The sequence below is a fragment of the Piliocolobus tephrosceles genome, chromosome 5, assembly GCF_002776525.5.
Source record: "Piliocolobus tephrosceles isolate RC106 chromosome 5, ASM277652v3, whole genome shotgun sequence".
Classification (NCBI taxonomy): domain Eukaryota; kingdom Metazoa; phylum Chordata; class Mammalia; order Primates; family Cercopithecidae; genus Piliocolobus; species Piliocolobus tephrosceles.
The window spans coordinates 52583319-52595549 of NC_045438.1; the positions used below are offsets into that span (position 1 = coordinate 52583319).

At 41.1% G+C, this 12231-nt stretch overlaps 1 protein-coding gene across 5 annotated transcripts in view; it reads right to left on the minus strand.

Annotated features, from left to right (window-relative positions):
- The window catches only part of RMND1 (required for meiotic nuclear division 1 homolog), a 52656-nt gene that overhangs the window by 28182 nt on the left and 12243 nt on the right, over nt 1-12231 (minus strand). For all 5 annotated transcript variants that reach the window (XR_002730397.1, XR_002730398.1, XM_023206140.3 and 2 more), the window contains exons 3-5: nt 9163-9271; nt 5953-6028; nt 2302-2341 (exon numbers count right to left, since the gene is read on the minus strand). Coding sequence is in view for 3 of the 5 variants with exons in the window: in XM_023206140.3 (XP_023061908.1) it covers nt 2302-2341; nt 5953-6028; nt 9163-9271 (225 nt within the window). In the remaining 2 variants the exon portion in view is untranslated. The remainder of the gene's footprint in view (nt 1-2301; nt 2342-5952; nt 6029-9162; nt 9272-12231) is intronic.

Here is a 12231-nt window from a genome sequence, read left to right on the forward strand (position 1 = left end):
CAAGCTCTGCCTCCTGGGTTCATGCCATTCTCCTGCCTCAGCCTCCCGAGTAGCTGGGACTACAGGCGCCCCCCACCTCGCCCGGCTAGTTTTTTGTATTTTTTAGTAGAGATGGGGTTTCACCGTGTTAGCCAGGATGGTCTCGATCTCCTGACCTCGTGATCCGCTCGTCTCGGCCTCTCAAAGTGCTGGGATTACAGGCTTGAGCCACCGCGCCCGGCCAACACTATTTTCCTTAACAAGGGAACTGCAATTTATTTAACTAACCTAGGTGTGTCCTCCATGGGGAGTTTTTCCTACTCTCTACTATTACAATGTTGCAATGTGCCATACTTGTGCATAGGTCTTCATGGCCTTGTGGGAATATTTCTTTAGGAATTGCTAGATAAAAAGATATATGCACTTACACAATATGTATATATGTAAGAGACAGGGTCTCACTCTGTCACCCAGGCTGGAGTGCAGTGATGCTACTGATGCAATCATAGCTCATCGCAGCCTCAAACTCCTGGGCTCGAGTGATCCTCCTGCCTCAGTCTTCCAAGTAGCTGGGACTACAGGCACACGCTACCACACCTGGCTAATTTCTAAAAACCTTTTGTTTTTTGAGTCTTGCTCAATTGCCCAGGCTGAAGTGCAGTAGTGCAATCTCGGCTCACTGCAAGCTCTGCCTCCTGGGTTCATGCCATTCTCCTGCCTCAGTCTCCCGAGTAGCTGGGACCACAGGCGCCTGCCACCAGGTGCGGCTAATTTTTTTTTGTATTTTTAGTAGAGATGGGGTTTCACCATGTTAGCCAGGATGGTCTTGATCTCCTGACCTCATGATCCACCAGCCTCGGTTCCCCAAAGTGCTGGGATTACAGGCGTGAGCCACCGCACCCGGCTCTAAAAACTTTTTGTAGAGATGGGATCTCACTATGTTGTTCATACTGGTCTGGAACTCCTGAGCTTAAGTGATCCTCCCACCCCAGACTCCCAAAGTGGTAAGATTATAGGTGTGAGCTACCACACCTGGCCCACACTTATGATATTGTTAGCCTGCTCTCCAAAGTAGTTTTTTCAAATGTAGAATCTAAAAATTTATGAAACTACTCTTAAGAAAATGAGGTTTATCAGCCTTTTATATCTTTGTAACTTCAAACAGCCAACTTGTATTTTCTTATATTTATTGGTCATTTATATTTTCTTTTCTCCAAGTTCTTCCCCACCCCCTACTGTGTGTGTTTCCTTTTAGTAAAATTGGGATTGTATAAAGCATGTTTTTTAACCAGTTCTGAGATTATATTGGTTATATTTTGTAACCTTTTTTTTTTTTGAGACAGAGTATCCCTTTGTCTCCCAGGCTGGAGTGCAATGGCCTGATCTTGGCTCACTGCAACCTCTGCCTCCTAGCAATTCTTGTGCCTCAGTTACCAGAGTAGCTGGGGATATAGGTGCGCACCACCACGCACAGCTAATTTTTGTATTTTTAGTAGACATGGGGTTCACCATGTTGGCCAGGCTGGTCTCGAACTCCTGGCCTCAAGATATCTGCCGGCCTTGGCCTCCCAAAGTGCTGGGATTATACGTGTGAGCCACCGTGCCTGGCCATATAATCTGCTCTTTTAATGTAACTGTATTTTATATATGGTAATCTCCAGAAATAGATTTTTTTTTACATGATTTCTAAGGGAATCTACAGTATAACTGTAGTATATGGATGTATTTAACAAACTATTATTGTGTATTTTGGTAATTTCTAATTTTTGCCATTATAAATATTGCTCTGATGAACACTTTTGTACAAAAATCATCATGAATAGTTATGATTATTTCCTTTGGATAAATTTTTAGGTGTAAAATTGCTGGGTTAAATATAAAGGCTTTAATGTAGATTACCAATTTACCTCTAAAACGGTTGTATTAAACAAATCTTGATTTGGATATTGAAAAAATTATTTCCCATTAGTAAGTTCTAGACAACTTGACCTAAAAGAACCCTCAATGCAACCAGCTTCCAATTAACTGTGTATATATTTTGTATAGTACAACATGCTAAGTCTACAGTACTTCTTTCTGTGTGCAGTATAGTTAGGATGGTTCTGATTCTCCACAAACTAGTGTGTGTCTAGAGAAAGGAAAACGCAGGAACTCTTAACCCAAAATACAATATATTTTGGAAGCTGAAACTGGTAAGTATCATGTAATATAGAGCAAGTAAGTTGTGCATTATCTATTAATTTCTAATGTTTCAGTTTGTGCTAATTAGTTCATTCTCACAAAACTACATTTTTATACTTTCATATTTTTATTTACACTTACAGTTTTGTCTTTCACATTCCAAAACACAGCAGCTCCTTCCCTGATTTAAAAAAATAAAAGAACCAACTAAGATATAGGTAGAATACATTCTTTAGGGTCATACATAAAACCATGTAACTTCTAGAATATATACAGGATGCGATTTTTCAAAATATGATGTACTTACTAATTTGCTATTATGGTCCTTAGGTGAGCTTGCTACAATAAGAGCGAAAATAAAATTCTTGATAAAACCTGGCCTCCCCAGAATTTATGATTTCTCACATGGTTTGCCAAACAAATAGCCATTATTGTAATACTATATAACTTCACATATGTAGACTCTTTCATACCTGGTTCAATTCTGATCCACAGAAATCAGAGTAAGGAAATTTTTTGAGACCTTGTTTTAGCTCTCATTAGGCAGATTCTACTAGGGCAAGGAATAAAGGACTATGCCTGTAATAGTTGTGGAATAAAGAGATGGTGGTTAATTTAAGCGTCAGATGGTTAAAGGCCTCTATGGAATAATGCTCCCCGTGCTCACAGTGCTTTGAACAGAACTACCGTGACATCATAGGAGGCCCTCTGAATCTGATTATGGCTTTAACATTATTTAGGGTCTAAAACTACAAATGCACTTGTTTTGATTTCTGAAGTTTGATGTGTTGAAGCTGTTTCAGGTAGTAAATAAAAACAGGAGTTACGGCTTAGGGTCACTGCACTGGAGGAAGGAAAGGAGGAAATAAAAGGTAAAAATATTAACGGCCCCACGTTATTCTTTAAACATTTCTTAAGTATTTAGTATATGTGTGGGTCCGTGCTTGGTATTTTTTTTTTGAGACGGAGTCTCGCTCTGTTGCCCAGACTGGAGTGCAGTGGCCGGATCTCGGCTCACTGCAAGCTCTGCCTCCCGGGTTTATGCCATTCTCCTGCCTCAGCCTCCTGAGTAGCTGGGACTACAGGCGCCCGCCACTTCGCCCGGCTAGTTTTTTTGTATTTTTTAGTAGAGACGGGGTTTCACCGGGTTAGTCTCGATCTAACAGGATGGTCTCGATCTCCTGACCTCGTGATCCGCCCGTCTCAGCCTCCCAAAGTGCTGGGATTACAGGCTTGAGCCACCCCGCCCGGCCGTCCGTGCTTACATTTGTGACAGAAAGGTAAGTATGATTTCATTCCTATCCTCAACCTAGAAAAGACTGGGGCTGACACTTAGGCCACCAATTACAACAGTGTGTGATCAGTGCTACTCAAGTACGCAGAGTATACATACCATGGGATGTACACCAGAGGGACCCCTTTGTTAAAGGACTAGCAGAGGTAGCCAAATGAGAAAACAAGAGGAGACAACACAGCAGAGGGGACACACAGGCTCAAAGAGGAGGTGCGGGGGAGCAGAGCAGCATCTCAGAATAAACAGCCAGCAGCTGCATGGCTGCAGATGTGGTCAAGTAGTGGGCAACCAGGTTGAAGAGGCAAGCAGGGGCCAATACAGAAAGGAACTTTATGTAGTGATCGAGAATTTGTTCATAGTCCATGGAAATTTAGGCAGGAGAGTGTAATGGTCAGAAATGGCCACTGAAGAATGACCCTGCTTACAATAGACAAACAGACTAAGTGGTTGGTGAGCAGGCAGGCAGGGAGACAATAAGTCAGCTGTTACAATAGGCAGGGATAAGGCCCTTTCTGAATACGGATTTGAGAGGTATTTCAAGCTACAGCCAAAGTATCAGTTCAGAGAATTCCTTCCAGGCAGAAGAGAGGTCTGGTGAATTGCATATTCCTCCATCTAGAGGAATGCACTGCACTGTGCAATATGGTACTCAGAGGCCATATGTGGCTGCTGAGCGCTTGAAACATGCCTGGTGCAAACTGAGATGTGCTCTAAGTATAAGAATAAAGTACACTGCAAAATTGAAAGATTTAGTATAAAGAGTGAAAAAATATCATTATTAATTACATGTTGATAATATTTTAGATATGCTGGGTTGAATAAAATACATTATTAAAATTAATTTCAAGAAACATACTATTTGTGTTCAAAATTAATTTGATCTTTTTAAAAATATTTAAAATGTGGTTACTGGAAAATGTATCATTACATATGAGGCTTGCATTATATTTCTTTTTCTTTTATTTTCCTTTTAGGCAGAGTCTCACTCTGTCATCAGGCTGGAGGGCACGATCTCAGCTCACCACAACCTCTGCCTCCTGAGTTCAAGTGATTCTCCTGCCTTAGCCTCCTGAGTAGCTGGGATTACAGGCACCCTCCACCATGCCCAGCTAATTTTTTGTATTTTTAGTAAAGACAGGGTTTCACCATGTTGGCCAGGCTGGTCTCAAACTCCTGACCCTGTGATCCGCCCGCCTCAGCCTCCCAAAGTGCTGGGATTATAGGCGTGAGCCACCGCGCCCGGCTGAGGCTGCGTTATATTTCTACTGGACAGTGCTGATCTACAGTCCCTCAGAAATCTAAATTCCTCACTCGGAACAACAGGGATGCTATTATTCTACTTGAATTAAATGCTGGAATCTTGATTATCTCTAAAGATGGGGTCAACAGGAAGGTAGGCATTGAAAGGAAAAAAGAACTTCCACTTATAATCAACTATAAGGATTATGACCACAAAAACTTCACTCAATTTTGGATTCCTACAGATGTTCCATGTGTTTCTGTTCTGTCACGTATTAGTCTCATGACTATGGGTAATTCACTTAATGCCTATGACCCTCAGTTTCCTCAGGTACAAAATAGGAGTAACAGACCTTCATCGAGTATGGTGAGGATAAATGAGATTATTTCACATGGTTCTATCATTATTATCATTCCCAGGCAGCTACTGTGGAATATTTAGTATTGAGTCAGCCTTTAGATAAAAGGAGTAAGTGTATATGTGAGTCTCCTAGTCTAAAACCTCTGGAGAGGTAAGCTAAAACTTTAAAGAGCTACCAAAGGGGAAGGGAGAAAAGAAAGAAAATGGCAAGAAGAGACAGCAGGGAGGTGGCGGGAGTTTCCCTGGGGCAGGAGTCTGACAAGGGGCACTAAAGATGAATAGGAATCTGGCTGCTTTCCGGAAATTTAGTCCATGAAAATCCGTATGTACAAAGAAAGACACCCCGGGGAAGATCATTCACTTATTTGAAAAATTATTTACTTTATAAGAGGGTTTACCAGAGAATTCCTAAAAGTGACAAACTCTCCTAGATTAAATAAGAATTAAGTGATAAATTTAAATCACAAATACAATTTGAACACATTTACTGTTAAGAAAGGTATGCTTGCCGGGCGCGGTGGCTCAAGCCTGTAATCCCAGCACTTTGGGAGGCTGAGACGGGCGCATCACGAGGTCAGGAGATCGAGACCATCTTGGCTAACACGGTGAAACCCCGTCTCTACTAAAAAAAACTACAAAAAACTAGCCAGGCGAGGTGGCGGCGCCTGTAGTCCCAGCTACCCGGGAGGCTGAGGCAGGAGAATGGCATGAACCCGGGAGGCGGAGCTTGCAGTGAGCTGAGATCCGGCCACAGCACTCCAGCCTGGGTGACAGGGCGAGACTCCGTCTCAAAAAAACAACAACAAAAAAAGAGGTGCAGGTATGCCTGCACCTTTAAAGACCACAATTACTTGACCCAAACCCATCATCACCTAATGGGGCTTCTTTCCTGTCTTACCTGAAGAAGAATATCGTTCCAGGATCACCTTCCTTTGCAGAATTTTCCACACCCATCACCAAAATATTTGCTGCATCTGTGATTTAAAATAAATGAACAAAAAAGCTATGTCAAGGTAACACAAGGTATAAGAGTCACCTATAAACACTCTAATAGAGTACTTAAGATCACTTCTTTATATACCATGGAGTGCTCTGTAACACAATCACCATCTTTCCACTAAGGCCTCTGAAAGGATTTAATATATAAAAATGCAACTATGACCACCAAAAAAATGATCAGCAATTACTTTTATAAAACATTCAACAACCTGTGATATTATTATTAGAGCTCATTCATGCCCATTTTGATTCAAAAATCACTAGTCCAGATAATTATTAAAGTCTTAGGTTCAATAGAACTAAGTGTCAAGAATCAGACTTCTTTCTACGAAATTAATTAAAAATAAAATTCGAAGTATTAATATATTCTCTTCCTTTAAATACTATTTCATTAATAATGCAATTTTAGTATTTGCAAACTACTCCTTCTGCTGAATTTTAAAGTATAAAGAATAGGGCAATAGAAAATACACAGAAATAAAGATACTGATCATTTCAAAACATATGTGATTTCAAGGTTAATCACTGCAGGGGCTACCACTGCAGCCACCTGCAACTATTAAAAAAAATTTTTCTTTTTTTTGAGACAGGGTCTTGCTCTGTCTCCCATGCTAAAGTGCAGTGCCATGATCTCAGCTCAATGCAACCTCAAGCTCCTGGACTCAAGGGACTTCCCCCACCTCAGCCTCCCAAGTAGCTTGGACTACAGGCATGTGCCACTGCACCCGGCTAAGTTTTTGTTCATGTTTTGTAGAGATGAGGTCTCACTATGTTGCCCAGGCTGGTCTTGAACTCCTGAGCTCAAGCCATCTTCCTGCCTTGGCCTCCCAAAGTGCATTACAAGCATGAGCCACGGGGCCTGGCCTAAGTATTGTTAAACATATACTAATATACCAATATTCATCATACGAAGTTGCTTTACATATTAGTATATTGATATTTATCATAAGCATATATTCCATAATATAAATTACAGCCAATGTTAATCAATTAATAAATATACTCTTAATTTGCAAAAGGTTGTATGTCTTAATGATATTAACATAAAATTAGGATCCTCAAAGCTTCAGAAATTTCTGGTAAAGGTTGGGTGATGGGTAATTCAGACAGAGGCCAAAATTATTATTATTATTTTTTTGTAAATTGTTAATTACTACATCCTACATAGGACAGGGTTTGCCTATGCAGCCAAAAGCAAAATAAAATTGACTGAAACAACCCAGGGCAGTGAAGCTCCCAATTTTGTGAAGCACAGACCACACAGCTGGCAGCCTTCAGCGTCAGCCAACAATACCTCCAGGCAAATTTTCATCCCAAGGGGCTCTAGATATAGGTCTAAGTCAACTATGCTTGTTTTTGTCACCTAATCACAAACGGTCTATTTGGATTATCACAATGATATTTCAACTATCTTCTATGGGATTGACTCTTAAGAATTTCCTCTGTTATAGGAAGACTTTCAACCTATTTTTGCTACTCTGAGGTAAATTAATAAATGTTCTGGGTATTGGGCTATCCTGAGTTTCACTGTAAAAGTTTATTCATCAAAATGTTCTAAGTAACTTATTTATTTTTGAGACAGAGTCTTGCTCTGTCACTCAGGCTGGAGTGCAGTGGCATGATCTTGGCTCACTGCAACCTCCGCCTCCCAGGTTCAAGTGATTCTCCTGCCTCAGCCTCCTGAGTAGTTGGGATTACAGGCATGTACCACCATGCCCAGCTGATTTTTGTATTTTTAGTAGAGGTGGGGTTTCACCATGTTGGCCAGGCTGGTCTCAAACTCCTGACCTCAGGTGATCTGCCTGTCTCAGCCTCCCAGAGTGCAGGATTACAGGTATGAGCCATCACGCCTGGCCTATTTATTTATTTGTTTTTTGAGACAGAGTCTTACTCTGTCGTCCAGGTTGGAGCACAGTGGCATGATCTCAGCTCACTGCAACCTCCACCTTCCAGGTTCAAGCAATTCTTGTGTCTCAGTCTCTGAGTAGCTGGGACTACTGGCTCATGCCACTGTACCTGGCTGATTTTTGTATTTTCAGTAGAGATGGGGGTTTTGCCATGTTGGCCAGGCTGGTCTCGAACTCTTGACCTCAAGTGATCCACCCACCTCAGCCTCCCAAAGTGCTGGGATTACAGGCCTGAGCCACCACGCCTGGCCTAAATTATTTTTAGTTAATGTAAAGCAAGCCATTTCCCAAGAATCCTTCCTGATATCACCATAAAAATCCTCAAATAAGTTCATTTTAATTTTCTTCTTTTTCATTTTTATCTTTTAACTAGTTGTTTTATTATTACTTGTACTTTTAGTAGAGACAGGCGTTTCTCCATGTTGGTCAGGTTGGTCTCGAACTCCCGACCTCAGGTGATCTGCCCACCTTGGCCTCCCAAAGTGCCGGGATTACAGGCGTGAACCACTGCACCCAGCTAACTAATTGTTTTAAAGTATTAGATTGAGCTGGTAAATTTTTTTTAAAGGCTCTCCCCATGTCTATCAACTTCATGGTTCTTCTATAAGACTAAAATAACGTGCTGGGTGCCGTGGCTCAAACCTGTAATCCCAGCACTTTGGGAGGCCAAGGTAGGAGGATCAGATGAGGTTGGGAGTTCGAGGCCAGCCTGACCAACATGGAGAAACCCCGTTTCTACTAAAAATACAAAAATTAGCCAGGTGTGGTGGCGCATACCTGTAATCCCAGCTACTCCGGAGCTGAGGCAGGAGAATCGCTTGAACCCGGGAGGCGGAAGTTGTAGTGAGCCGAGATTGCGCCATTGCACTCCAGCCTGGGCAATGAGAGCGAAACTCTGTCTCAAAAAACAAACAAACAAAAAAATACACACAGACACACACAAACTAAAATAACTTCTTAATGTGCGAGAAATGAAGTAGTATGACCTCTGATCACCTCAAGTAATACTGATTTTAATGAGAAGTTCTCTGTACATTTTCATTTCTTAACTTTGTCATCTGTATAAAGAAATTCAACACCCAATTTTATGATACAATCCTTTCAAAAGAAAATGAATTGCAAACAAATACATACTTAAGATAGTATCATAGGAAAATTATCCAATACATTTTAATATACTTGGCCCCAGGTTCAAGAAGTACCTCTAGGCAAGTTTGTTACTTCAACATATCCGTGGGAGGCCAGATCTTGAGACAGATTTCCCAGATGATACTCATCTGCCGTTGCAAATGCTGTGCAGTGCATTAGGTCCTGTTCCAGGGAGATGAGCACAACATGGGTTACCAAGAGGTTGAAGCATCTGTGATGGCTGCTGAGCACCCTATGGGACTCCATTCTGCAAAGCTAGAACTCCAGTTTTTTTCAAACATCTCCAAGGGCGATACAAGGGATGGGATGAAGATGAAGAGAACCAAGTTACTGGGAGACAAATTTCAGTTCAATCTTCAAAAGAACTTGCTCCCTCCCACCAGGCAAAAAGTTGGAATGGGTTATTCTGAAAGGCAAGCCACTCTCAACTGGTAGTGTCTCAAGCACAGCTTGAATACAAAATAGAGATGATTAAGGCATCACACGGGTGACTGGATGGAATGATAGTTAAGTCTCTCCAACCCTGAGTTTCCATGACTCTTTTTCAAAGCAACGTTGGTATTTGAGGTCATTTCCTAATTTGTAACTACTCTTGTACGGCAGATTCCTTTAAATTGCCAAAGGAATTACAGTATTTTTACACTAGTTAACATTAAACAAAAAGGTCTGTACATCTGAGCACATGTCTTGGTTTGGTTAGTACTTTGGTTCATGCCTCATCTTGCCTGTGTACACATGAGGAAAGATGGTAAGAACTATGGCTCAATGCTCTGTTTTTTCAAATTGTAGGTCACAACACATTAATGAGTTCCGATATCAGTTTGGTTGGCCCCAAACCGCTTTTTAATAAAACTAAATAGAAAAATATTACAGCACATTATTCATAGGAAATGTTATTTTATGAAGTTTTCTGTCACTTACATATATGTATGTATCTACTCTAGGTCGCTATGTATGTAAAATGTTAAATATATTTCTATGAGATGTGGTCAATAAAGTTTGAAAGCTATTGGCATAAGAGTTAACATTTTAGGCACAGAAGTTGGTTACAATTTTAAAAGAATATCAGAATAACAATAATGCTTACTTTATGGGGTTGTTGTAAAGTTTAAGTAAGCTAATAAGCATAAACTGCTCAGCACTGCGGCTAACACAAGCGTTCAACAGTTGTTAGATTCTAGTTGGCCAAAAGAAGTTTATGAGTCACTAAATCAACATTTATTCTTAGGACTTACTCATCTCAGCTCCTCAATTCTTTTCCGTTCTGTATATTCCTAGTATGAAATTCTAGAGAAGTATATATTAATTCATTCCTTCCTCCCACCTACATCCCGCAACTCCTGGCTCTTTCTCATGAAATGACCTGACGCCATTTGCTCTTCCTCAATCTGTTCCACAGCTCTGATGTGTGGTTTAAAGGTAAAAGAATAAAAGAGAACCTGAGGATCCATGCAAACTGAAAAATCCAAAATCAATAAAGTATCTACTCATAAGCAAAATGAGACAAATTCAATTAGAAAAAATAAAAGTCAGACAAGGTGAAATTACTGGGGGAATGTCAGGATAAATGGATGTAGTACCCTGATTATGAGCAGAAAACTGCTAATTCCTTCCAAATTAGCTAATTCCCATAGCCACATACGAAAGTAGGAACACGGGGATATACAAATAAAAATGTATCAGGAGTTACTAGAGTATAGGGAACAGGCATATGCTTAAGGTTTAGACCTGTGAGCACTAGTTCTTTTTAAGGCTTCATGGAGTTAAAAAGAGCTGACATGCTATGTCTGTAGAGCTGAAGCTAGCTGAAAGAAAGGAATCCTAGCAAGGGGCATCAGGCGAGACATGGGGCAGACTCCACACTCTGCAAGACCTGACAAATTCACTCAAGCTTGCTAGGTGAAATCACAGTATGTTAGGTTGGATGTCAGAATTACTTCTGTGATGGCTAGAGCTCATGTGCTTAGTTTGGGCTGAAGTGGGAAGAGCAAGAGGCAGAAAAAGGAGATAAGAAGGTCATAAGGTAGTCCACTGAAGGGTCTTCCTATAGCTGTACTGAAAATGGTAGAGGCTATCTCTTTTGCTAGAATCAGAGTTGTAAACTGGCAGCTTGGAGAACCATCCAACTCAAGAGCTGACCTACATCACATTTCTAAAATTCAAATTGACTTGTCAACAATAAACTGAGATATTTCACACAAAATCCAGATTTCCATCATCTTCTGACCGAGTGGAAGATCTGGCAGTAATGGACTAGGATACAGCAGGGGGCCCCAGGGTCTCCAGCCCACACCGTCCCTGCCTCTCCCTATTGTCTCACGTCTCCTTCTCCATCATGTGTTATTGGCCAAGCCCATCTGCGCTAAGAATGTGTACTACTTTTTTTTTTTCCCCAAAAAATATTCTTGGCCAGGTGCAATGACTCACGTCTGTAATCCCAGAACTTTGGCAGGCTGAGGCGGGTGGATCACTTGAGGTCAGGAGATCGAGACTAGCCTGGTCAACATGGTGAAACCCTGGCTCTACTAAAAATACAAAAATCCAGCCGGGTGTGGTGGCTGGCACCTGTAATCCCAGCTACTCAGGAGGCTGAGGCAGGAGAATCCCTTGAATCCAGGAGGCAGAGGTTGCAGTGAGCCAAAATTGCACCACTGCACTCCAGCCTGGGTGACACAGCAAGATTCCGTCTCAAACAAAAACAAAAACAAAACTTTATGTTCCTTTATTGGAACAAGATTCCAGATTGATATACAGTGATGTATTTACTAAACAGAGACCTGTGCAGAAATTACATACTATGTAGATAGGTTGTTATACTTTGCCTATTGATGGAATACTTCCATTTATCAAGTTTTATACATCAAAACGCTTTGACTTTCACCAGGCTCTCCATTAATTCACCTTTGAAAAAGTGGCATTTAATTTCAGCTACTATATTTTACAGCATAAAAAGCCTATGCATTAGAGTGCTTCTCTGCAAAATGGCATGTTGCAGACAGCCGAGTCCATTATCCCACCCGGATTTACATAGTCGCATTTGAGAGCTTTACACCAGAGAGCCAGGACAAAGTTACTCCTAACCAACACAGACTTCTTACTCTCAGAGTCCAGAGAGCCAGGAC